The 27,436-nt window shown below is 33.9% G+C and overlaps 5 protein-coding genes across 6 annotated transcripts; 4 read left to right on the forward strand and 1 right to left on the reverse strand.

Annotated features, from left to right (window-relative positions):
- The first annotated feature begins 317 nt into the window (after positions 1–317).
- Positions 318–4,220, forward strand: LOC123006074 (plasminogen activator inhibitor 1 RNA-binding protein). Of its 2 annotated transcripts, none has more exons than XM_044400232.1 (7): positions 318–915; positions 1,021–1,156; positions 1,807–1,992; positions 2,078–2,161; positions 2,212–2,292; positions 2,356–2,776; positions 2,832–4,220. In XM_044400232.1, exons 1-7 carry the CDS (start codon positions 675–677, stop codon positions 2,901–2,903), a joined length of 1,221 nt encoding a protein of 406 aa, XP_044256167.1. In that variant the 5' UTR covers positions 318–674; the 3' UTR covers positions 2,904–4,220. The 2 variants fall into 2 exon arrangements, with proteins under 2 accessions (XP_044256167.1, XP_044256168.1); XM_044400233.1 differs by having other exon boundaries at positions 343–915; positions 2,090–2,161.
- Positions 4,221–4,717: 497 nt separating this feature from the next.
- On the forward strand, positions 4,718–9,431 carry LOC123006130 (lysine-specific demethylase 9-like). Its single transcript, XM_044400346.1, has 7 exons — positions 4,718–5,081; positions 5,238–6,094; positions 6,517–6,984; positions 7,034–7,170; positions 7,220–7,502; positions 7,551–7,701; positions 7,751–9,431. Exons 1-7 carry the CDS (start codon positions 4,910–4,912, stop codon positions 8,542–8,544), a joined length of 2,862 nt encoding a protein of 953 aa, XP_044256281.1. The 5' UTR covers positions 4,718–4,909; the 3' UTR covers positions 8,545–9,431.
- Positions 9,432–9,452: 21 nt separating this feature from the next.
- On the reverse strand, positions 9,453–10,620 carry LOC123006132 (integrator complex subunit 12). The gene is made up of 4 exons (XM_044400348.1): positions 10,256–10,620; positions 10,078–10,210; positions 9,836–10,025; positions 9,453–9,767 (listed from the first exon to the last, which is right to left on the reverse strand). Exons 1-4 carry the CDS (start codon positions 10,549–10,551, stop codon positions 9,580–9,582), a joined length of 807 nt encoding a protein of 268 aa, XP_044256283.1. The 5' UTR covers positions 10,552–10,620; the 3' UTR covers positions 9,453–9,579.
- A 26-nt stretch (positions 10,621–10,646) lies between these two features.
- LOC123006131 lies at positions 10,647–19,290 on the forward strand. The gene is made up of 10 exons (XM_044400347.1): positions 10,647–10,866; positions 10,916–11,067; positions 11,265–11,486; positions 11,534–11,678; positions 11,725–11,968; positions 12,016–12,474; positions 12,520–12,658; positions 12,707–12,885; positions 18,159–18,611; positions 18,661–19,290. Exons 1-10 carry the CDS (start codon positions 10,848–10,850, stop codon positions 18,821–18,823), a joined length of 2,175 nt encoding a protein of 724 aa, XP_044256282.1. The 5' UTR covers positions 10,647–10,847; the 3' UTR covers positions 18,824–19,290.
- Positions 19,291–24,071: 4,781 nt separating this feature from the next.
- Positions 24,072–26,327, forward strand: LOC123006709 (elongation factor 1-alpha). Its single transcript, XM_044401391.1, has 3 exons — positions 24,072–24,209; positions 24,699–25,462; positions 25,629–26,327. Exons 2-3 carry the CDS (start codon positions 24,710–24,712, stop codon positions 26,262–26,264), a joined length of 1,389 nt encoding a protein of 462 aa, XP_044257326.1. The 5' UTR covers positions 24,072–24,209; positions 24,699–24,709; the 3' UTR covers positions 26,265–26,327.
- The last annotated feature ends 1,109 nt before the right edge of the window (positions 26,328–27,436 follow it).

Consider the following 27,436-nt stretch of genomic DNA (forward strand, 5'->3'; position numbering starts at 1 on the left):
GGAACACCAGCCGTTCTAAACATGTAGCCAACATAATCACAAGTTCTCTATTTTAATATTACAGTTCTATTTAATCAATAATAAACCCATTACCACAAGCAAATTTTACGCAAGTTGTGATACCAAAATGGCAATAAACATGATTTTGTACAACTTGACTCGACTGAGTTTAGAATTACTGTGCTAGTTCATAAAACACTTTTTTATTTTATGGTCAATCCAAAAATACTTCTTTATCTCGTAATGGCCCCTGGTTAGTAAATAGATGTAGATAGATTGTAAATAGATAGAATGTAGCATTTTTTCCAAATTCTGTCTTTAGTATGTATTGGGTTTGAGTAAAAGTACCGTTTTGGTGCGTGATTATGAATTAGGAGAATTTAAATAGGATTAGTCGAGTTTGATCAAAATGCCGGTCGGTTGTGTGTGCGTGCTGGAGTTGGTAATGAGAATGACGGTTAATTTGTGTAAGAATTCGAATTTGGCGGTTTTTTTCCGATTGGTTATTTTTGTGTGTCCTGCGCAAAAGCGTTTCGATTGGCAGTTGCGCGGGCGAATCCTCGTGTAGCCGGCCATATTGCATTGAATGAGTGCGTGAAAACAGGGGGCTAAGTAGCCATAAACAAATCTTCCAACATCGTCTCGTTGCGAAGACATTATCCGTAAATTCCACAATGGAGAATTCTTACGGAATCGGCGTCGCCAACAGGTACGCACTATTTTTGGATGATGAATCTGATCCATTAGAAACGCTCAACCTTAAAGAACAAGCGAAGGAATCGAAAAAGAAGACTAAAGTCGCCGAAAAGGAAAACAAGGGGAAGGCCGAACCGGCCAAGGGAAAACCGGTGAACATCCAAAAAAAAACTAATAAGGAAAACACCATTCATAAAGTCCAGGAAAACAAACGCGAAGGTGAGTTTCAGCTTTGAGACGGCCATTTCAGCTGCACATGTGATGCTAAATTTGAAACGAATTCTCCGGCGAGTGCTGCTTTCACATTTATTTTCATTGTTTTAGACGCTAAACCCAACCATCAAAGGTCAAATGTTGACGGCAAACCGGAACGCAACTTCAACAAATTCGAAAACCGAGAAGAACGCAATAACAGGAGAAACCGCGAAGAAAGGACTTACAACGGACCCACCGAAAACCGGTAAGTTTTTATCTTAATTATCGCACGAGCAAGCCCTTATGTAACAGTTTTCAATCATAACCAGCCCCAACAAATTCTTATCGCTAAACATGACCACGTTTCTTCTATTATTATTTACCAATATCTTATTACATTGTAAAAGGATCAGGAAGTTTCATCGACAAAATAATCACTTAGTGAAATTTCAAGGTCGAATTAACCTAATTTGGTGTGCTTTTCTTAAACAAATGTAACGGTTTTAGATAATTTTTGCGCTGATCTGTTCTTGACATTCTTTTCAAATATTCATTTCGAGTTAAAATTGGATTTACAAGGTTGAATTTATGCAAATTAATGTCTTATCGTGGCGTTTTTGCGAAACAACTATTTACTTAATGACGATACCTTACGTAATTTCGCTTTTTTAACCTAATTGTATCGCCCAGAAATCTCAAAATTGTCCATGCAAATATGGTGGTACTTGGCTGCATGCGATGATTTAATCAAGTTTTGATTGTGGTTAATTCCGCGTCTAGATTACATAAATAGAACGATTTAGTGTTTACATGCTGACGATATCAATTGATTAGAAGCTTATCACGCCAAAAATTACAAAAAAAAAATGATATTTCAGTAATTGCGCATGCTCAAAAATGTGTTTATTGTTATAGAGAACGTGAAGATCGGCCTCGAAGAGAAAACAATGGTGAAAATTTCGAAAATCGTAACCGTGACCGTGGCGAACGTGGTGGTAGGGCATTAGGTAACAAACCGGCGGGACCTCGGGGTCCTAGACGAAACTTTGATGATAGACGCGGGAAAAGAGAATTTGACAGGCAAAGCGGATCGGATAAGACGTGAGTATTGTTTAAAAAACCGTAATAGATACGAAAATGTGTCGTCAATTTTTTGTCTCACTTTTGACTATAATACTGAAAGCAGCCATGGTTACAGAGGAGTTAAACCAATCGACAAACGTGATGGAGCAGGTGCTCATAACTGGGGATCTCATAAGGATGTGATTGAGTGAGTTTGTTTTTTTTTGTTTTAATTTTTTATGACTTTTGTTATTAAAGGGAAGCCGATAAACCCAATGACGCTGATCAAAGTTGGAACGAAAACGACCGACCTGAAACGAATGCCGCCCCCGAAACGAAGTATGTCTTTCTTGGAGGTGTATTTTAGGGGTTTTATTTATTTGTTTTAAATTTTTTTGTTAGGGAAGAAACGGAGAATGAAGCCCCCTTGGAGGAAGAACCGAAAGAATTGACTTTGGACGAATGGAAGGCTCAACGCGCTGGTCGCGCAAAGCCGCAGTTCAATATTAGAAAGGCTGGAGAAGGCGTTGACCCAAGTCAGTGGAAAAAAATGTACGAATTACGAAAAAAAGAACACGAATCTGAATCTGAAGACGAGGAATACGACGCTGCCGAATACCCCCAACGTGTTGGCCGACAGAAACATGTTCTAGATATTGACATCCAATTTAATGATACTAGACGTGGTGCCGGTCGTGGAAGAGGTCAAAGGTCTGGTCCGAGAGGAAATCGTACGGCTCAACGTGGCACTGGCACTGGAACTGGTACTGGAACTGGAGCTTCGCCTGGTGAAAGACCAGAACGGCGTTATCGTGATGAACAGGTGGGATCGATTCCGTGTGTTTTTATTTATTCTGAAAGTTTTTGCTTGGTTCCAGGCTGATGAAAGATCAGAGAACCGTCGAGCACCCAAAGTAGATGACGAACGTGATTTTCCTTCGCTTGGTTAAAAATCACAGTCAATTTTGTCTGTAATTGACGCTGTTTCACACATACAAAAACTGTACATTTAATAAAACATTTGAAATACTTTGTTACATTGGTACAAATTGTTCAATATCCGGAATTCTTTAGGTGGTTTTTGATTCATAATTCAGTGAAAACTGTGTACCCAAGAGGGTGATGGTTACTAGTCAGTGTTAAACTGCATTGTTAACTTTTTTATATGATTGTATTTGGCTGCTCACACTTGTCCTCTTAATATTTTTTAGTAACTAATAAAAACAGTACCAGTCAATTGACATTTCTTTGATTGATTTTCAGATAGCTTTTTCATCAGTTTTTATAAGACTAAGCTGTTTACGTATGCTATTTGTATGGAAAAATTCATGTGTTTGTTACATATTTACTGAATCGATGTTTAAAACACTTGAATTTTCTTTCATCATTTGTAAGTTATTGTTTTTAAATGACTGACGTTTGCGATATAGTATACACCAGGGTTCTTTAAAGTACTTCAAAAAGGTTTTTTTTTTTTTGTAAGAGTTATAGGTTTTTTTAATTGTAGCCATTAATTTTCAATACTGGTGTTCCTTAATATTAGCTGTAAATATTTGAGATACATGACCATACGATTAATGTTTGTAAAATTGGTCGAACGAGAGGGTATGCAAATGTATATTTCAGTAACGTCTTATTTTTAATACACTATTTTTTACTTGAACCATTTTAGTGATTATTGTTAACACAGGATAAGGTTGTGTTTGTTCGCAAAATCTTATCCCTTGGTGCTAAAGGCTTACATCATACCCTTTATTAGTAAGTGGCTTAATGCATTGTTTTTATGTGAAGTATAATTATTGTTTTAATATATTATTTCAACTGTCAACAACTGACCAGTAGTGTACGCGTATTAATCGATTTTGTTGAGTTTTTTTTAGGTTATTTAATTAGTCAAATTATCTAACATAATTTGCATTTTTTTTTGATTTTGAGTAACAATAGTTTATGCTTCATTTCAAAAACACAATATTTGTAAGAAACATTTTTCGCTAAAATAAGTTTGTTGCTATTTTCTCATTTAAAAAAGTGACTTTAAGTTCTGTTAGTTTATAACATTTTTTTTCTTTGCAATATAAATTTGTGAAAATTGTAATTGAGTCTCAATTGATACAACGTGGTTCAAAGACTATGCATGGGATATCACAGAGTACTGAATACAGCGATTATTAAAATTTGCACTAAAATAGCGACTGTATTATACAGAGTAAATACAATCAGTGGTTTATATATAGAAATGCTAATAAAACTGTGTTTTATTGAATAAATTCGTCTTATTTAATCATCAGCCAAATTTTTACGTCAAAGTGAAAGTAAAAACAATTACGTAATTTAAGTAAATGTTTCACTTTGCAAAATTCGAATTTCCCGCCGAAAGTGACTACGTGACTTTAGGCATGAATGCTTATTCTATAAAATAATAATTCTTAATTAAATATTGAAATTATAATCATCGATGCGAAATTGTTGTCTAAAATTTTTTGAAAAACATTTTATAATTTTGAAAATGGGAATAAAAAATAATTTTAAATGGATCAGGTCATAGGCGTACCTTGGATTGCGTTTTTGGGTTCTGGAATAACTCCAAGCCGGACGTGACTGTTCCAAGGGATTAATTAAATTTGTGGTTAATTAAGTTAGGTCATTTGTGGCATAATCTGGGTTTAATTTCGTTAAAATCTTGAGAGTTATTGTGGAGGGGGTGTGATACGCCACTGGTGTTTGAGAGAGAAACGACTAGTGAGTTTATGCCCGGTTACGAGAAGCATGGCGGCAAGCGTGGAGGTTTTCTAGTTTTCCACGTTTTTTGTACGTATTTTAAAAGTAATTATCGTTGATTTTTAAAAATTACTTGTGTTGTGTTACGGTTTTAGTGTAAACTATAATTATGTGACTGTTTGTATATCTGAAATAAGTAAAAGTTTGTAAATAAACAGTAACCCGGGCTTTTACAATCATGGCGTCGAATGACGAATCTTCGAGTGATGATGAAAATAATAGATTTTTTAAAAAAGAGTCGGTTTTAAGAAGAGATGACTGCATCACTTGTTGCAAAAATTTTGATAGAAACATCGAAAAGTGCTCTTGTGAAATGTCCAACAACCCTAACCAAAATGGACAAGAAACAAGTAAGTGGCTCTCACTGCGATTTTGCCCCGAAAGAGACTTTCAATACTGAAACTGTGGCTTCGCCCACTTAGAGTCTTGCTTCAGAATGGTATCTTTTGCAAAAACAATTGAAATTTATCAAGAGACAGGTGTGTAATGTGTTGTGTTTTTTTCAGAAATTTTGCCTGAAAATCCACCAGCAACGTTAACAAACGGCCAAATCAAGTCGGATTTGCCTGAGAACAATCATCTTACTTCCAAGGAAAACTCTAGTGATAGTGATATAGTGACGAATCAAAAATCCAGTGAAGTGAGTTTGACAGTAGAGTCAATCAAGCCTGAAACGTCCGATTTTTTACCAAACTTCAAGGAAGAAATAACAGAACAGAACTGTGCGACTGAAGTTAACCAAAACTCCGTTGATAGTGACGATAAGTCAGTTTCTAAAAATGGCTGTGATCAAAGTTGCAATATTGGTGCTGTGAATCTTACCATAGACACTAATAACGGTTCTCTAAATCAGGAAACTTCAAAAACCAGTGGCCTTCAGATAAATTCAAATGTTAATAATAACGATATATTAAACGATTTAAATTTAACAAATCACAGCAATAAATTCAAACCAAAGAGCCCTTGTACACCCTTCAAAAATGAACTACCAGCCATTGAAGAACAACATTTCACAAGCCAAGTCAATTGTTCGCCAAGAAATGCACGTACGAGATCGGTCGAAACGGCCACTCTTCCAAAAAAAACCGCCAAAAAAAGGGCACTGTCGGCCGACGCTGACCACAGGGGCGTCAAATTGAGAAGACTTGATTTTGACAAGGCAAAACCAAGCGCCACATCGACCAAAAACGAACACAAAGAAGACAGAAGCAAGTCGAGGAGACACGAAAGTACAAAAAGGCACGACAAGCGGAGAAGCAGCTCTTCCAGGAGGAAGACAGTGGGAACGCAAACGAGGCCACGTGATTTGTCGATTGAACCCACCTTAATGACCGACGGAAATTACAGTCACCCCCCAAACGATGTGAGTTATAAAAAATTCAAGACGTTTTATGTTATCAACGAATTGCATATGTAAAATTTAAAGGATATGACTGTACTTCTTTTAAATCAATTAAAATGTCACAATATTGATAATTTCCCAGAATTGAACAGCTGATTTTTCAACAAAAAAACTAAAAAAACATTAATCTGGCAATTAGTGATTTTAATAACTTAACTTAAAAAATGCAAGACGTTATAATATTGTCAAGTACTTCTCTGCAAATTTGGCGGGATTGAAAAACCGTGTTATTTTACGGAAGCGATTATTAAATCTAATGTAATTTCATACTTCGAAGAAAATTGCGATAAAAGGAAGTATGTAAATAAAAACACAATGAAATCCTAAACTGTTTATTTGTGTATGTTTTCACTTTCAGTGTAAAAAATATCGCTCATTTTTAGACGAATTTGAAGTACCGCCGTTTCTACCACATAGAGACTCATTCGAACGGAGGGGCTAAGATCCTGCGAATGTACGACGACGAAATCAAGCATTTGCGTCAAGAGGAGCAAGTGGAGTTGGCCCAAGAATTTTTCACGTTGGCCTTTAGAGAAAATTCAGACGGTCATGCTGTGTTCGTTATCGCTGTTGTCCACGGTTCGGCTCGATATCTTCCCGATATTTTGGAATACATGTCCGAAAAGTACCCGAATTTGACTGTAAAGAACGGCCTTTTGAGCAAAAGTTCCGATATCGAGACGACCACTTTTTCCGAATATAACAAAAATGTTATAAAGCATTACGAAAGTGGGACAGTACGATACGGGCCTTTGCACCAGATAAGTATTGTTGGGACGGCCCATGAAGAAGTGGGGGGGTACTTTCCCGACTTGTTGGACATGTTAGAAATGAACCATTTTTTAAAACTTGTAAGTGCATTCTGACTTTTTAAACAAGTTGACTGATCAAAGATTCTAGACGATGCCTTGGGGCCGATTGTCGATTTGTCGTGACATGAAACGGACCGAATCAAACGACGGACCAATCGTTTGGTGTAGACCAGGCGAACAGTTAGTACCAACAGCAGATTCAAGAACACCACTAAAAAGAAAACGGTAATTTAACTAAATTGAAGTTACAAGAAAATTATTATTTGTTATTCAGGACTGGCATAAACGAACTTAAAAATCTACAGTACTTACCACGCATGTCTGAAGCCAGAGAACACCTGTTTGAAGACCGGACGAAAGCCCACGCCGATCACGTTGGCGCCGGATTGGACCGGAAAACCACGGCTGCAGTCGGCATCCTGAAAGCAATACACGGAGGACAGAATGAAGGACCAATAAATCGAATCACTAAAGACGTTGTTGCGTTTTCCGCAAAATATTTCGATATTTTAGCGGAAAAACTACAATTGGATTTACACGAACCGCCGATTTCTCAGGTAGAAAACAGTTTTCTTTTGTAACGATGTTCTCATTTGTCTGCTTAGTGTGTTACTTGGATCGAAGATGCTAAACTTAATCAGTTAAGGAGAGAAGGTATCGAGTATGCTAGAGTGAATTTGTATGATAACGATATATACTTTTTGCCAAGAAATATCATACACCAATTTCGGACGGTGACGGCAGTAACAAGTATAGGTGAGTCTTGATTAACTTCGAGACGAGGTAGTTAATAATTTAATTTTAGCATGGCATGTGCGTTTGCAGCAGTATTACCCCTCTTGCGAAACCAAAAACGGCGAAGAGAACGAAATAAACAACAAAATGTTAATGAGGACCGATTCATCTGAATCATCGAAAAACAATCACGTGAAGAATGTGCTCAAAGTGAAACAAAAATTAGACTTCGAGAAACAAGTGACTGACGAAAAAGACAAACTATCAAACGACCACAAATACAAATACAAGGATAAAAACCGCTCCAAAGACAAAGTGCGGGATGAAAACAAGGAAAAACGTGACAAAGATCGCGTCAAGCACAGCCACAAGCCACGCGATAAAGACCGACACGAGCATAAAGATAAAAAATATGATAAAGATAAAGACCGCCATCACTACCACAACCATAAAGAACACAAATCTAAAGACGAAAAGTCGCGTCACCACTCGCATAAAGATAAATATAAAAGTAGCAGTGAGTATAAAAATCGGCATAAAAGCAGTCACTCGCACCACAAAGACCGGGAACATTCGGAATCGAAGAAAATCTCAAATGAAAAAAATAATTATATTAAAACGTCGGTTTCAAGTAGCACGAGTTCGCTTTCGAATACGTCGCTGACGAAAACACCGTCAACGCCTAATAGCAATGATTCTAATACTCCAATGCAAAGGCTTCTCGGTGATAATACCCCGTCGCCTTTAAAACACAAGTCGGAGAAAAAACCGCAAAAAATAATAAAACGTCCACGACTGTCACAATCAGCTGATGTTCTCGGCGATATTTTAAAAGATATGAACAAGTGCGACCCGCATATATAACAGTAACTTTTCAAATGTTCATATGTATATACTTGTAAATAGTTTTGGCTATAATTGGGATGAGTTTTTATTCATCCGCCTGAATTCTAAAGAAAAGTTGGACGATTTGTACTGTGTCCAAGTTTTCAACCGATATGAATCTCGTCTGTTTTAACTAGGTTTTTTGGTAATTTATTTATTGTTTTAAATTTCATTGTGTAGCGTGTACTATAAATTGTCGATCTCATTTATTGTGTTTTTGCCATTACTAATGTATTTTAGGTAGATTTTTTAATATGTATTTTATTTATGATTTTAATTGTACATATGTATAGGTAGAGAAATATGTACAGATTTTTACGTAGTCAAAACCTTATAAGCGTTGCTGTAAAAATTCAAATATATAACAATGTTAGAAGAGTTTTAGTAATGACTAATATTTTTTCATATCACAGCAAAATTTTAGTATAATTTTAACTCTAAGGAAAAATCTATTTTTTGTGTGTTAGCTTTAAAATCGCGAGGTTTATTTATAAATCGTAATCAGTCAAACATTACCTAATTAATTATTTTAACGAATTTATTACGACACCTGTATTTTTAGTAGGTATAATTCAAGTTCCTTTAAATTGTTGACTGAAATTAAGGGGGAGGCAGATATTTTGATAGGATCACGAGAGGTGTCTTGTATTTGCGATGTGATATCATTTTATATTTTAGACAGGCTTAACTTTATATTCATATCGACACAGCGCCTACTTTTTCCTCAAATAAAACAATGTATTATCATTTATTATTTTACATTAAGGTTGTGGCATAATTACCCATTTGTAATTTAAACCTTTGCTTCGCATTGTTACATTCCATACAGTATTGTTTATATGAATAAAAATTTCCTGTCAATTAGAAAGAAATTGTCTTACTTTCTCATAGAACACTACGCGTTTTTGGTAAAATTCGGCAAAATTTTATTAAATCATCCAAATATAATTAATATACATACAAAGATTATAAGATACATGATATACAGCAAATTTTGGTTAAAATTTCCTATAATTATCGTGTTAATCGAGTTAAGCGCTTCTCTTGAAGTTTAGCAGCTTTCTTTTTCATAATCTGAATTCTTTTATCGGCACTAATGATATTAATATTAGGAGTAATTGTGCGAGAAGTACTTGAACTAGTAGTGGCAGGTTTTGACGTACTTGAAGATGAAGTTTTACTAGACGTATTTGTTTTCGTATCTAGAAAAAAATCACAAAAATGACCCTATTACCAAGCTTCCAAACCAAAAAATTAAACTATGACTTACATTTATCGCTTTTGGAATCGGCACCTGACTTGTACGAGCCGCTACTTGAATGCCGATGAGATGAGGTTGACTTTGACGACGATGTTGATGAAGAAGAGGATGAAGACGATGAGGAAGAAACCTTCGTGTGAGAAGAAGAAGGACTTGATACTGATGTAGTTGTCGCCAATTTCATTTTCTTATTAGCGTCCTGTAATGATTTGTTAGTTTTGCATTCAGTTATTTAATTTTTAAAGCCCCACCTTGCAATTCTGGCAAACCCAACTATCAAAAGAATCCTGATTTGTCACAATTGGCTTGTGACATTCCTGGTGATAAAGCATGTGACAATCTGAACATTCTAGCAGCCGATTGCGGGCCCCCACGTCCATCCCACTAAAACACAACTTGGAAAAACTTCAAAACAGCATGGGAACATACTTGCAAACAATACACATCAAATCCTCCTTCAATAAATCTAATTCTAATTCTTTATCCGAGCTTGAGCCATTGCTCTCTTCAAGAGTGTTAATAAAAGGTTTAAATTCCGTCACTCTTCTTTGCTTAAAAGACGTTGCAACGACAGCAGACAGGTCTTTACTAACCCCAACCTTACTTTTAATAGCTTCTTCTAAATAATATTGCAATGGCACCGTGTCACCCTTTACTAAAGTCTCACTTGAGTATAAACAATTTAAAGATTTAATAAATTGTGGGTCTATATCGTTTAAGAACATAATATTCTTTTTTATCACGGCCTAACGTCCTCCTAAAAGTCAATGACACTTCACACTTATGAGCTTCTTGTGACATTTTATCGCAGTAGTGCCAACACCAGAATCCATAATTTCTCAGTTCTCTAATTTTTTTCTATCTAATTTTCGGTTCAATGTTATGAGTTGTGCATCGTAGACACATTTACATTTATTTTTTTATTTATTTGTAAATAAAGAAGCTCAATATTAAAGAAATGGTACTGGTGATTGTGATCTAAGTTACTATATACAATGGCAGACCGCATTTGTGTTTTTAGATGAGATTATATAAAATGGGTATGTTGCAGGTGTAATTGTTGATGGTGGAGATTTAACTCAGTTTTAGACGATGCTCTCAGCATTGATAATAAGTTGATTAAAATGGGGGCCACCGGGAATCCGAACATAACACGACTCGCTACGTTACAAGAAAGGAAGAAAACGATCGAAGAAACTTTAGCTAAATGCAATCAGGAATTGAAGCAAATATGCCTCCAGGTATAGTTCAGAATTACTCATTGCTTTAATAAGTATTTGCAATTTGTGATAATACCGAGATACCGACAAAGCAACCTGTACCTCAATTTTTTCACAAAGATAATGTTATCATAGCTATGACGGTGATTAATTACCAACATTGTGTTTAGATAAGCTGTTTAAAATATGTAAACAATTGAATTAAAAACCGTGTTTAGGAGGCCGACTTGACTGGGATAATTCCCACCGAAATGCCCCTGGAGCCGGGGGAGTCGCCCCCTCTGATCCGACGACGTATTGGCACTGCTTACCAGTTACCAGAAAATTTAATCAAATCAAGTAAAGATGAATCTTTTAAAGATCTGGAGCTTCAAATACAGGTACATGCCAATATGGCGGAGGCTGCACTGGGCCTAGCAAATGAGCACAATATTAGCAAGGTATTAATTGGGTAAAAGGTGATTAGAAATAACCCAAGCGGTTTTAGACGTTGCGTCGCCAACACATGGCCGAGTATCAACAACATAAAATACAGTTTACAACGCTTCAAGAGAAATTATCGACGCTGAAAGATAAAGCTCAACAAAATGAGTTACATAAACAAAAGAAAAAACCAAGACCGACGGAGCAAGGTTTTACGATAAGATTTCTAGTAATGTTTTTGACGTATTTTTTTAGATGATAATGTATCAGTAGGGACTAACATGAATGAACCTTTCGGGAAATCTGACCTAAGAAATAGTATGAGGTCTAACAAGTGTGACACAGATGTTGAACAAAGGTACCTGCTTTCAAATTCTAGAATGACTTATAAAAATGTTACTAACTCGTATATGGAGGGGTCATTCTCTCGGCAAGAGGAGAGTATCGCTCGGGGTTTATACGCTTTAAGCTTCAATGGCTATAAAAACTACATTGAGCGGTAAATTAATGGAATAAATTGAGTTAAACCTATTACATTTATTTTAGACAAGAAAGTTTAACCAACAACCATATCGGGGGCTATAACACTTTACAATACAGTCACCAACTCCACCAACACTCACCTGTCAACTCGCACTACTCACAGACGCAGCCCTACCAACCAAACCCACGACCAAATACTCTCTACAATTACCCCATTAACCAGACTTTTCAAGTTCCTCAACTTATTAAAAATCATCACAGTCCTCAATCTACAAGATCCCAACACCGGCAATCCAGTCCTAATCTCAATACAACAAAAATGTTTTATTCGCAAAACCCCGACTACAGATTGCATTCTGAAAGCGAGAATTTCCTTACGGCCAACCCCCATCAAATACAGCCTCACCAACAATACGAACACATGCCTTTGGGTCTGGGAGGGTACTGGAAACGGCTAGAGAGTGGCCAAACGGTTTGGTGTAACTCTAGCCCCACTGAATCAAGCTGGCAGAGAGATAAGAGGTGATTTGTTATTTTAACTGAATGGTGTTTCATATTTCTCTGTAGGTTTGGTAGTCTAGATCGGAGGAAAAACAAAAGGTTGCACAAGCGAGTGTCACCATCTGTTGGCAATAAGTCGGCAACTCTTGCCAGCGTTCCAGTGTATACTGACCAGATACGAACTCCGTCCATAAAATCGCCCCAAGTACGGAAAGAATTTTTTTTTACTGGTTAGTTAATTTGTGAGTTTCAGGTAATTAGTAGGAGGTCTCAGGATAATAGGCAGCTAGTACGAACTCAATCTCTAGGAAGTGTAGGTGGCCAGACTGTTGACAGTGTATGGCCTAGTGATGATAACTCATCGTGCGAAAGTGATAATCGTAGTATTAACGAAGCTGGGCAAAATGCCCGAAAGCAGAAGCAAAAAGAATGGTAAATAAACTAAAAAGTAAAATATACTAGCAACTCCGTACGCAAACGATTACTTGCAAACCTCATTCTCGTTAGAGAATAAGTATAACGCATTTCATCTTTTTTATTATTTTGATGTAGGGAAAACGGTTAGAGTGGGGTAAAAGCCAAAAAAGTACGCACCTAATGATTAAAACTCGTCCAATTTTAATATTGGGAGGTTTTTGAAGTTGGCATAAAGCAGTGCTGTGCAGATTTACTTTATTCCTGTAATATTTGCAAAAGGTCTATTAAAAGAAACTATTTAAAGCTCATTAAAAAAAATCAAACTGCAGTTTTTTAATAGCTTATAAACTTTAGTTAAGTTTTATCGTTTCAATAGGTACTAATATAGATTTGATCTTATTGGTGTTTTCATGTTTTAACTGAGGCGTTCCGTTTTCTATCATTTTAAGATATTTATTAGTAAAAAAAGAAAAATGTTAGTGGTGTTCTCATAAAAGAAGTAAGGAGTCTGCTTCGGTTCAAGCTGAATTTAAAATAGATAAAATAAAAAAAAATCCATAACTCGTAACACCGACTAGTTTCAATCGTCAAAGTGCTAGTTTAAAAAGTGTGGTTATAGAATTTCAACTTTTATCACAAAGCTTTAAGCGAGGTTTCAATAAATTAGTTTTGCACTTATAGCATTTTTTATCCCACGTTTGTGTTGTTTTGTTATGATTTTTAAAGTGACACATTTGTCACATTTTACAGAAAAAGTTTCAAAACTTTTAAATATTGAACATTGTGTTTTACGAAGAGGTTACTAAGTTTGAATTTTGCTGTAAGCAGCTGTAAATGCAAAAGAAAAAAACTGTAAGTAGAAACTGTTTAAACTGTTTTAGCAAAGTTACTTTGTTACACCACTGCTTCGTTTCCCCTGTCAAGTTTGTGCGCTCCGCTCAGTTGTGTACTTTTGGCTTTTGGATACCTCTACTTCGTAGTAAAAAGAATTTATCAAAAATAAATCAACTTCATTTTTTTTAGTAATACATAGTTATAAGTTATAACTACGAACGTAATAATAATAATACCTACATGTGTTTTCAAATTTTGTTATTGTCAAATAATTAAAAAACATTATTGAACAAAAATTAAACAATTCACGCGTTTTTGAGATTCAAAAAATATCATTTAAAGACTATGGGAAATACAATAATATAAAACCACAATTTTATGCATTTTTTTATTACCACCAAAAAATGCATATTCCAATAACATATTTATCTTTCATTTAGTAGCAATATTTATAGAATTTGTGGACAACTAACAGTTTATATTTTTTCTAATTTTCTTGTACTGAAATTGTACAGTCTTGCTTTGACGGCATACAAGGTGGTTTTAATATAATCACAAAATTTTACGGTGTTATTTCATGACTTATACAGGGTTATTTATAAATATGAAGCAATATTTGAACTTTAAAAATGATCTACAAAATGTTGTTAATTCAAATAATAACTCGTATTCTATATCTACTGATAAGAATTTTACAGCCCTCGGAATGTGGGTCTGGAATTTGTTTTTTTTTTGTAATAGCTTCTGAACCATATCACCAAATATTATAAAATTTGAAATAGTTACTTGCGAGAACATATCTTTTAAACTAGTAATCACGAAAACCGGATACATCTAATCAATTTCCGGTTTCAGCAATTGAAGGTCACATTTTCTGTGTATTTCTGTTTTTTGGGGGCTCTTAATGTTTTAATAATAAAGGTCTTTATTTCGTAAGTAATATGTACAGGCGAAGTCTAGCCAATAGGCTATTCAACTTAACCTAAGTCTACATAAAACTAAACCAAAATACAGGAAAAAGTAATGACAGTGAAAGAGAGAGTACATTATCGAAAAATAATAAAGGTATTTTAACACTAATAATTTTTTTGTACAGCGGAGTAGAATTTTTTACAAAATCACGAAATTTGCTCACCGAAAACGACTTAACTTCTTTTGGCAGCTTATTATAAAGAGTAACCGCATTATATGTAAAACATCTTCGCGACAAGGCACTATGGAATCTTGGTAAGGCCAACAGTGCAGAGGTGTGACGTAAATTTAGGGGTTTTACATGAAGACTTTTTCTGAACACAAGTTTTTCTCTTAAGTAATTTGGAGATGACGTCAGTAAAACTTTGTGAGTACATACAGAAATATGATATTTAAATAAATTGGTCATTTTCAGCCAGCCAAGTTCATTTATTTTATTTGAAATCCTATCATATTTACGAAGACCAAATACAAATCTACAAGACGTATTTTGAATTTTTTGGAGACGGTTACAACTAGAAATATCTAGACATGGAAAATATACAGTTAAACAATAATTTAAAATAGAAAGTACAAACAAGTTTTTTACGTTGTTTAAAATTAATTATATTTATATTTGAATAGAGTAATCTAAGAGACGAATAAGTTTTTCGCACTAAAAGTGCAGTATTGCTCACAAACCTAATTTCTTCGTCAAAGATTAGACCCAAACATTCGATTTCACTAATCATATTTAACGTGTGGTTATTTATTTTAACTTTAAATGTATTTTTAACTAGCTGTAACTTATATTTTGCAACCGTAAAAATATCAAAGGTATAAAATAAAAATAATAAAGACCCTAGCACATAGCCTTGTGGCACTCCACTTGATATCGCTTTACTGTCAGACAAAACATTGTTTAATTTTACTTTTTGACTGCGATTTGCTAAATAGGACTTTTTTGAGTATAACATCATCGAAACCACAAAAAGACAACTTAGCACATAGGAGACAATGATCTATAGTGTCGAAGGCCTTGTAAAAATCTAATAAAACAAGCGCAGTGCATCTTCCTACATCTTTTTCTCTTATGATATTGTCTATAAGGTTTAATAAAACCGTTGACATACCTTGATTTTTTTGAAAACCAGACTGATTTGTCGAAATAATGTCATTTTCGGTTATATACGAATAAATTTGCAATACGTTTTTCTAATATTTTTACCAAAGCTGGTATGATGCTAATAGGTCTCAAGTCTGAAAACGTTGTAGAGTTTTGTATTTTAGGAATGGGAGTTATAAGTGAAGTTTTCCAAACCGAAGGAAAATACCCCACTTCTAAACAACAATTTATTAAATGTGTTACATGTGGTTCTAACGTTGGCATGCAGAGTTGTAACATTCTAGCAGTAATATTATCACTTCCGGGCGCACAGTGTTTTAGGTTATTGATAATATTTACAACTTCATCGATAGTTGGTAACTGAAATAAAAATTTAAAATTTTGATTATATTTATTTGAAAGATATTTTTGGGTTATATGCGGTTGAGAATTATTATAATCAGAAAAAACAGAAACAAAGTATTTATTTATGTCGTTTGAAGTTCTAAGGGAATGTGATTTTGAGAAATATTTTTAAAACCCAGCTTACGAGCTGCTTTCCAAAATTCTTTATGATTATTTGAATTACTGAAAGAGTTTAAGTAATTTGCCTTTGCACGTCTTATTTCCCTTTAAATTTCTCTAAATTCCTAAGATGGCGATAGTGGTCCCAATCATCTAATCGTTTATATTTTTTAAATTTCTGCAAGACTTTATTTCTTTCTTTCATGTGTAATTTAATAGAATCCGAAAGCCAGGGTGCATAATGTTTGGTAAATCTACTTGATTTGTATGGAGCATGTAAATCAAACAGCGATATTATAATTTCGTTTAAAAATGTTGCTTTATCGTCAATATTGAAAATATAGAAAAGATTGTCCCAATTTATTGAATTTAAATCACTAGTAATGTTAATGTATGAAAATGTCTTAAAGTTTCTGTATGTTTTTATTTGTGGGCGAAGTTTTGGTATATCAATTTTAATACTACGAAAAACTGCTTGGTGGTCGGATATTAAATCAGTGTTTAATGTGCCTGCATTAATTAATTAATTAATTAAAAGCCGGTAAGTAAAGAGCGTGCATTCAAGTGACCAATTTTTAGTGTTTGTTTTCGTTTGCCATAATATTATAAAATTTTGTATTATAACAAATAGAAATAATGATTATGTACAATCCAAATTAAAAAAGGAAAAAAAATACATTTAATTATTCATAATCAATCCTAGAACGTAAAATTGCAAGTTGATTTATATAAGCCGAACATTTATTTACGTCACCACATAGATGATCAACTGGAATTTGAGTTTTAAATTTGGAATTTTGTTACAGCAAGAAATACATTTCAGTTGATCACTACTGCAGTTTCTCGTTTCGTGTTGCTTAAATTGATAGAGTAATCAATTTTGAATAAAAAACGCATAACTTTTAATATCCCTAAAATGGACCGTTTTAAAGATATTTTAATTTAAAGTGAGAACTACACAATACTGAAAGCAAAAAGTATACATTTTGAATGGTTTTCTTGATTACTAGTTTAAAAGGTATGTTCTCGCAAGTAACTATTCCAAATTTTATAATATCTGGTCAAATGGTTCCAAAGTTATTAAAAAAAACAATTTTTCATACCCACATTCCGAGGGCTGTAAAATTCTTATCAGTAGAGATAGGACACGAGTTATTATTTAAATTAACATTATTTTATAGGTCATTTTTAAGGTTCAAATATTGCTTCATATTTATGAATAACCCTATAAGAACAAAACTAGAGAGAAAATAGAGAAAAACTAACTCTTAACTTGCTGTCAGAAAGTTTCTAATTGTAATTGTGTTTTTGATTTTTTAAACAACTTTTTTGTAATGTCAAATTTTTACGAAATACGCTTAGATTTTTTTAATTACACATTAATATGCAACGTAGAAATTGAACAAGAATCAAGAAATGTACCGTATTAAACAGTAAAATGTGATAAAATAAAAATAATAATGGGTACCGAACTAAAAAAAATGCACCCCAGACAACTATCATATGTTTCGCGTCTAATCCGGCAGGTGGTACTAACGCAACCGTTAGGTTTGCGACTCGGATTTCCAACACTAAATTATTGTTGTAAGGTTGTTTTCCAAATCAGTAGGATAAGGAAAGTCGTGTGATGTTCACACCAGATTTTTAGATACTGTGTGCACAACCAGTTTAAAGAAAGTTGTATTTTTTTCTCAGTCAAGATGCGAGTTACGAAAAAATTTATTAAGACTTTGTTGTTCTGTGTGTCATGATCTAACGCCCCATAAAATTTTATTTATTAGTTCAAGACTACCCATGTATATAAAAAAAACAAAAAAATTAGAAAAATCGGAGACAAGTTTAGTGTTGATCACATCACATATTGGTGTTGTAGGATGGAAACGTTCCTCGATGGCCCGGTCTCTCCTACTCACTCCGTCATCTCGAGGTCACAATCGGCGCTACCTTCCGTATTATCCCCCGAAGAAAAGTACATAGTGAGCCCTCCACAGCCCATCCCGCCCCCACAAGCTTCTAAACCGCCTCTAGAAATACCAGCCGAATCAAATCCGTCCCTACGAATACCTGAAACAAATATAGAATTATTTAATAATAATATTCCTAAAAACTGTACGATCGTTCAAGCCGGTCACTACAAGCCGTACCATGAGGAAACCAAGCCGTTTGAAATGTCCGACTATTACAAATATTCGGCAAAATTTAAAAAATCACCCCAGAAGCAGCAAGAAGATACTTTGAAAAAGTCGCAGAGTGGGGCACCTTTTCAGAAGAATTTGAACGAAGCCTTTGACAAGTCGGTGAAGAATCATAATTTTAGTCCCGGATCGTAAGTGGATCGGGCGTTATCTGTTGGTGGTTTATTTTTTTAATTTTAGGCCGCGTTTGGACAATTCCGTCAATTCGAGTTTTGATCTCAGTCAGAATGTTGCTGAACGGTTCTCCGATGAAATGAACGCCTGGTACAAAAATCAAAAACTACAAATTGAGAGTAACGGGAGTGGAACTTCTAAGGGCAAATCCACCGCGACGCTTGTATGATTTTTTATGGATGCTGAAAAGACTTATTTATATTGCAATAAGATTCGATATACAAGTATATGTTTTATTTTCTAATTTTAATATATTGATATGTTGATTGATAATGATCCGAATGTTGACATTCGTGTGCCTTTTATACACCAGAAATTATATTTTGATAATTTGATTTTGAAATGCCCAAATTCAAAGTGCCTTGGTTTTTGTTTTAATTGAGCAACCATATTATATTGATCTCAGTCAAAAACTACTGTGAAAAGTAAATAAGTAGGAACTTAACTGATGCTAAGCATTTTGTACTATTTTAGATTATTTAAAGGTAAAACGGATAAGTTAGATCAGTTTCTAGATTGTATCACTCAGCAATATTTGGTTTTCAGAAATGAACCAAAGTTTCGTACCTTGTTTTAGGTTCGTATTTTGTGTTTAAACTTATTTTCTACGTTTTAATAAAGACGATATTATTTTAATACAGTGTTTTAATTACCTCAAAAAACAATTCTCATTATTTTCAGCGGCACAATTGTTTGCTTCAAACAAAAACACGAGTTTTATATTTATAAAAGCGTTATTCGTATTTTTAGCAAAAAACTTGGTATTCCCTTTGTGCTAGTAGAGATTCCTGGAAATTGTGTTGGGGAGCTCGACTCAAACGCGCGGTACCAGGAAATATTTTGTGTTTGTTGAAAATAAAATACGGCAAGACTATACACATTTTTCGATTTATTCACTACAAATCACAATCTGGTATTTTGTTTCAGCGGAATTTTTCCCAGTAAAACAATAGCGTGATAAATACATTTATTGTTAAATGTAAAGAAATTAGTTTTATTAATTTGTCATAGGTACATGAGTACACGATGGTTAAAAAATATGTAACAATAATGAATACATGAATCAACTTTAAATAATACGCTGATATTTAATGGCCATAAAAGTAATTAATGTAAAGGTTTGCAGATTACAATAAATGCCGATGAAATGAAAAATTTCAAGTTGAATAATATCTGATTTCTGATATCTATTTTTTTCTTATTATCAAAGAGATTGCTGTAGCGGTGCGCATTACATTAAACATTCCCATAAAATATACGATACATGATAAACATGTGTAAAATAATTACAATATTGCTTTAACTTGTAAGCATGAGTCAGTTTTAAACAATTTTTATTTGCCAAACTGTGAATTTTAGGCTACACAATTAAAATAGGTGAAATGTATTTTTAATACATAATTATGAAAAACCCTAATTCTCAAGAAAAGTAGTTTATTTTATAAGTACAGAGGGGATTGAACTCGATTCAAAAGCTCTCCCCCTTGCGTACTTTCAAATGCCTGCCCTTTTCCTGTCCTCCAAGCAGACACGGAACTAGGCCCTCATATTTGGGTGGGCCACGATAGGTCCAAAGTTTTTTAAGGTGGGCTAAGTAAAACCCATTTATGTTACGATAAAACCGGATATCAATAGGCACAATATTTTAAAAACAAGCAAAAATGTTTTTTAAAATTTAATGTTAGTGAAAAGTGGTTCGATAAATGATACCTACTTCTTTAAAAAAAAGTATGTTAAAGTTGTATAAACAGTAATAAATTTAATTTTTTTAGAAAATTTTATCTTTTTTTTTTGTTTTGAAGCAGGCGGGCCAAAGGGTGGGCCAGCACAATTTTAAATTCGGCCCTTGCAGCCCTTTCTTACCCCAAACGGTACCAGAAATATTAGCTCTGTTTCTACCGTCCTTTGTTTTAACCGTATCCAGTCTACCTTACTTTATATTTCGGGTTAAAAAACTACAAAAACTTAAAAAAATTAAGTATTGAAGTTTTTGGACTCTTAAATAAATCTTAAGAAAAATAAACTCTTTTAACCTATACAGAAAAAAAAAACTAAAGTTGATACTTTAGTTCGCGTTTACTGAACAAAACAAGGTCATTTTTTGAGAATCAATATGAATTAAACACCATAGAGAATTTATTCACATATTTAAAAAATAATCTTGAATTTGGCAAATTTTTATGATTACTTTTAAGAAATATTAATGCTAATGCTACTGCATGACAAATATGTAATAGCATATCATACATAAAGAGAGAAAAATACACGATTATTCCTGAGGTGGCTGAGGGCAAAGCCGGGGTCCCGAGGGCTATAGAGCATCAACGGAATAATAACATTACTCTCCAATGATGTACCTTGAGTTAAAAAAATATAAGAAATTGGCTGTAATTTTTTGATAAAATTTAAAAATTAACATTCTTTGAAATCATATATCAGGGCAACGATAAAAACGAGTTAACAACAAACATTTTTGTAAAACTCAGTAGAAACATGTGTATTAAACTGCAAGAAATTAGCTATGCAGCTTCCAAAGCAATGCAAAATTTAGTTCCGAATAAATCTGGGAGATTATACAATGTCATTTAAAAATTACTGTTCTAAAGAAGCAAGTAAAAAGTTATACGCAGAATGTAATGTCGTTGGCTTATTTCGAGTATTTTGAACAACTTTCGACAAAAAAATAAATCGTTGTCTTTATATGATTCGATTATTTCATTCTACTAGTCAACGACAATACGACATGAAAAAATATCCTAAATTATTGTCATTTCTAAAAGACGTTATACATTCGAGATTCGAGATCGAAAATCATTTCAAACAAAATCTTGCAAGGGCACAAGAGAGTTCATCTTTTGCAGTGCAAAATTCATCAAAATTTACTGGTAAAATGCACGATACACTTATATATTATATATTGTATTATTATATTTTAAGTGCCTATATCGTGGTAAACTGTAAGAGTTATAGTCCAGTGCAAAATGAAGTTGCTGTACCAGATTTTCTTACTAATGTTACTTTTAATAAGTACTGTACCTATAATAAATGTTTCATTCTCGAATTAAATCAAGGCATTTCTTATGACGATAAGAAATATTTTAGAATGGGAATGACTTAGTAAGAGAAGTAAATATTTGCTGACGTCGTTAAGCTCATTTCTCTCCCTAGGGAGAGCATTTTGACTTTTGTCGCAGTATTGACATAGGAAAAATTCATTATTTTTATCAATAATGTTTGATGCAAGATGCGAGGTTTGATGTAATTCCAGAAGATAATTCAGTAGGCGGTTCAGATTGTTAAGAGAGGGCCCTAGGGCTGACGTAGAAGGGCTTGATATTTGGTCAGGTCAGGTCAAGTCAAAAATTTTGTCGTCAATAACTCACAAGCAAACGCTGATTTTTTTGTCCCAATTAGATTTTGATTTAAAGTTAAAAAAATTATTCTCAGCAGACTCACTCTGTATGTGGGCACGACATACCTAATAGGTCTTTTGTCCTACAAGAAATCAAACATAATATAGCATAAATCCACATCAACTAGATACCTATAATCTTATTCACGCCAGAGGACAGCCTTTGCACGACAAAAGTAATTAAACTTACAACAAATAAAATTTACCAGAACAACAGAAAATGACACTGCACGACAGAATAAGACAATGTACGACAGTAAAAAATTTATCGGTAACAAAAGGAAAAATTAACAATAATTTAAGAATTTTCTTACAGGAGCGTCTTAGACCTGTTTAGGTTAAATAAGGGCAGATGAGGTAAGATTGTTATTCTTGTACAAGAGGCATACACATTATTATTAATTATTAATTTTTATAATTATTGATTTAATATTTTTATGCAAAGGGGCCCTACATTTCTACCAAACTGTGATGTACTAAAAACAATAAATTAATTCATTTCTTAAATTTTATATTTCACTAATTTTGTTTAAAGTTAAAGTTGTCGTTAATTTATATATTTCCATCGTTTACAACTTGCTGTTCAGTGCAATATTGTCGTAGAAAATCTTTTCTCGTTGTTGAATATAATATGTACATTTTTGTAGTGTGATAAACAATCTGTTGCCGTGGAATAACTTTTTGTGTCGTGCAAAAATTTTGTGGCCATTTTAAACATCTTTTTTGTTGTTAGAGTACCCTTACTTTCTGTCGAGTCGGTAAATTACACCCATTATTGTTTCTTATTATTGCAACACATTTAACCATAATTCATATATTTTCAACACTCCACAAACCGATTAGTGTCTATCAAAATTTTGTATATTTAATCATTTTTATGGCAAACACTTGACATTTTTACTTGTTTTTAGTAAATTGTTTCAACCGATAACCAATAGCAATAATTAGGGTGAATTTTTTAATTTACATTTGCATATACAGCGAGTCCCCAGATAAGCGAAACGACTCTTGTTAAAGATAAAAAAAATTCGATTTAAATTTTTATTTTTTGCTCAGCCTTACTTGGTTAAAGACTAATTTCTAGCATAATTTTAGTTTTGTAAAATTAAGTATGTTTTGGAAATTTTCAGAAAACCTATTTTCCTGTAAAGTGCCTTTTTTGTGGCAATATGAAAGCAGAGCTAAACCCTAAAAAATAAAAATTTAATTCGATTTTTTTAATCTTTTACCTATGCGGGAACACACTGTATTGATAAGAAAATCTTTGGTGTCTTAGTTTCAATTTATTATTATATGATTAATAATAACATTAATTATTTTTTTAAGTTTGAGTTAAACCAGTTTTTTTTAACTGAAGTATTTTAATAATAATGAAAAATGTGTTTACAAATAAATGTTACATTGTTTCATCGGCACGATTAATAAATATACATATTTTTAAAAATTATTAAAATATATTCGAAATATTATTAATATTATTAATAAAGAGATTAGATCAGTATTAACTTTTAAGGTACGTAATTTACGTTATTTCAAAGTTTCTCAAAAACGTAATTTATCACATATATTAAAAAATTAAAAATTCAATTTTGACATTGGTTCACTGACAATGGTCACGTTTATTTTGAGAGACCAAAAATAAAAGTCAGCATACCATAACGTTTTTTACTTTCGTGCCTACACACTAAAACATTTTATAAATCTTTACATTAACCGACTTAAGTTAAATTCCTCTGAATATTTTATAATTAATTTATGAAATTCTGGTAAAAATAAAATTCAGTTTCTTTGTCATTTAAAACATTCTGCGAATACCGGCAATGAATTCAAATTATTTTTACAATTATTTTAAATATTAGTTAACCCAACTCTATGTTTTAAATCTCTAAAACTCAAAGATTGTATATTGCAAGGTAATTAAGTTTTTTCTCGCGCGTAAATTCAAAACAGTCACTCGTCGATTTATGCAGTAGTTCCGCTACGTCATCAGCACACAGTGCGTGGGGGGGAAAGAAAAGAGCGCAACTTGTGGGCCTCTTCCTTTTTGACTTGCTCGTCGTTCGGTGTAGTCGCCGCTTCGTTAAGTTGTAAATTAGTGTTCCTATTTTTTAGGTATTTTATTGCATTTATTTCATTCCAAACGGTGAGTACTTTTTATTTGCATTAATTCTGCAGTGGTTTAGGTCCTTTTTACTGAAGTTTTAACGGAATTTTTACCGAAAACGGCGCACCACCACGTGTACAGATGCATTCCGGTCATGTCCGCCATATGCTGAAATTTTAATTTAAGGCAATTGCGACGATTATAATGGAATTTTGATCAGATTAAAGCGACTTTTCCCTAATTTTGATCACCGATTTTAATTTTTTCGAGGTTTTTCTACCGGAAATTGCGTATTTCGTTAAGAATTTAAGAGTCATCGCCGTGTCGGTCAACCTGTTGGATAGCGGTCATGTTACAAAGTTGCAACATGTGAATTAATTAGATTAAGTCGCGAATATTTTTATTTTTGGTCGTTTTTTTCTGTATTTATCGTGCTTTTTTTGCGTGGGGTTGGTAGTGGATTCCACGTGATGTTACTTCGATTTTAAATCGGCCGTTAGTCATTTGTTGATGGCATAATTTTTGCAGGTTGGACCAAAATGGGTAAAGAAAAGACTCATATCAATATTGTCGTTATCGGCCACGTAGATTCTGGTAAATCTACCACCACTGGCCACTTGATCTACAAATGCGGTGGCATCGATAAGCGTACTATTGAGAAATTTGAGAAAGAAGCCCAGGAAATGGGCAAGGGTTCGTTCAAATATGCCTGGGTTTTGGACAAATTGAAAGCCGAGCGTGAACGTGGTATTACCATCGATATCGCTTTGTGGAAATTCGAAACTTCCAAATATTACGTTACTATCATTGACGCTCCCGGTCACAGAGATTTCATCAAAAACATGATCACTGGAACATCGCAAGCTGATTGTGCCGTTTTGATTGTGGCTGCTGGTACTGGTGAATTCGAAGCCGGTATCTCCAAGAACGGACAAACCCGTGAACACGCCCTTTTGGCTTTTACTTTGGGAGTAAAACAATTGATTGTTGGTGTGAACAAAATGGATTCCACTGAACCACCATACAGCGAAGCTAGATATGAAGAAATCAAAAAGGAAGTATCTTCCTACATCAAGAAGATCGGTTATAACCCAGCCGCTGTTGCCTTCGTACCCATCTCTGGATGGCATGGGGACAACATGTTGGAACCCTCAACCAAAATGCCGTGGTTCAAGGGATGGAACATTGAACGTAAAGAGGGCAAAGCTGAAGGAAAATGCTTGATTGAAGCTCTTGATGCCATCCTCCCACCAACGCGTCCCACTGACAAACCACTTCGTCTTCCACTCCAGGTACGTAAGCCTGTCCCTTATTATATGCCTTGAGCCGATTTAATGATGTTTACCTTAAAAACATGATAACTATGAGTGTTTAAAGGCTTAATCTTTTCTGAACTTTTTCCTAACTGATCATTTGTTGACATTACTTAGAATGTTATTTAAAAAATGTTTGTTACAGGACGTGTACAAGATCGGCGGTATTGGAACAGTACCTGTCGGCCGAGTCGAAACCGGTGTTTTGAAACCCGGCATGGTGGTAGTCTTCGCTCCTGCTAACATCACTACTGAAGTAAAATCTGTTGAAATGCACCACGAAGCTCTCCCGGAAGCCGTCCCTGGTGACAACGTTGGTTTCAACGTGAAGAACGTCTCCGTCAAAGAATTGCGTCGTGGCTACGTTGCCGGTGACTCTAAGAGCAACCCCCCGAAGGGCGCAGCTGATTTCTTGGCTCAAGTTATCGTCTTGAACCACCCTGGCCAAATTTCAAACGGTTACACTCCCGTTCTTGACTGTCACACCGCTCATATCGCTTGCAAATTCGCCGAAATCAAAGAGAAAGTCGACCGTCGTTCTGGCAAGACCACTGAAGAGAATCCCAAAGCTATCAAGTCTGGAGACGCTGCTATTGTCACTTTGGTACCATCGAAACCCATGTGCGTCGAATCATTCCAGGAATTCCCGCCATTGGGACGGTTTGCTGTACGTGATATGAGGCAAACTGTTGCTGTAGGTGTCATCAAGAGCGTCAACTTCAAGGATGCTGGTGCTGGGAAAGTCACAAAGGCTGCAGAAAAAGCTGCCAAGAAGAAATAAGTTTAAACTCCGTTTATTCATTTTATATGTTCAGTTTTCAATAAATTTGGAGTTTTAAAGATATTTTATTTTATAACTTGTGATTTTATAGAATAATTCCTCAGTTTGACATTTCCATGTTTATTACTTACTAATAAATGATTTCGTAAATTTGAGTTTTATTATGTAAAACATCAAAAACACATTTTAGATGAAAAGGAAATAGTTTCATGGCCCTTTATCTAAAACTGTGACGTGCAAGATTTCAAATAAAAAATCAGTTAATTGCTAAACTGTAGTCCAAGTTTCAGCACCAGATTTTTATTTTGAGTTAAAGTACCACTTATACAAATCGATTATTGGCTTACGTTGGTTTTATAATTTCTCATTAAGTATTTGTTTTAAAAAGAATGCTTTCGTTTTAATTAGGCTTACTAAGCACCTCAAATGAAAAAAGCTAAGGCTAATTTGTAAAACTTCATTATGCAACATTTTCAACAAATGTATTTGTAGTATGAAATAATAGATTTTCACTGGATATGTATTGTTTGTCAAACATGTCATTTTTAATAACGAATGAATTATTTAAAACAAAAGTAGAAGAACAGTTTAAATATTTTAAAATCAAAAGGAGAATATTTTTTGTTTTGATACAAGTTTACTCAAAAGATTGTATTGTTTTGTTTTTATTTATTTGACAACTGATAAAAATGGGTTTATTATTATTTTGACAGAGAAACTAATTGCACAATTTTTACATGTTCTGCAGTAAGTGTTCCATTGTGAGTGATTCTCCACTTCAAAAAAAATAATATTTGAAAAAAAAACAACAAATAATCCTTTAAAAGGCGGAAAACAATGCACAAAAGAGTTTAGTCCACTAAAATAAATTTTATAGAGCTTTTATTACATTTTATTGAAGTATTTCAGTCGAGAAATGACTTTAGTACGTTCCTGTTTTTGGATACTTCTCCCCTAATTTCCTTCTAATGGATCCGTCCGCAACTGGAGCAATCAAGTGTTTTCTGTAAAATGTTACCTTTAGTAAAAGTCAGAAGAGAGCGCTGTAGGCACAACCAATACATCTTACATTTTTTTTACAGTTTTTATTACTTATTTCATTATAAGCAATTTAGAGTTTTAAGACATTGTCACATTTAAGTGCGTGGGTATTTTTTTGTTTATTATTTTAA

Source organism: Tribolium madens, unplaced genomic scaffold, assembly GCF_015345945.1.
Source record: "Tribolium madens isolate multiple individuals breed KSU strain unplaced genomic scaffold, Tmad_KSU_1.1 Scaffold_2;HRSCAF=44;Tcas5.2_LGX, whole genome shotgun sequence".
NCBI lineage: Eukaryota > Metazoa > Arthropoda > Insecta > Coleoptera > Tenebrionidae > Tribolium > Tribolium madens.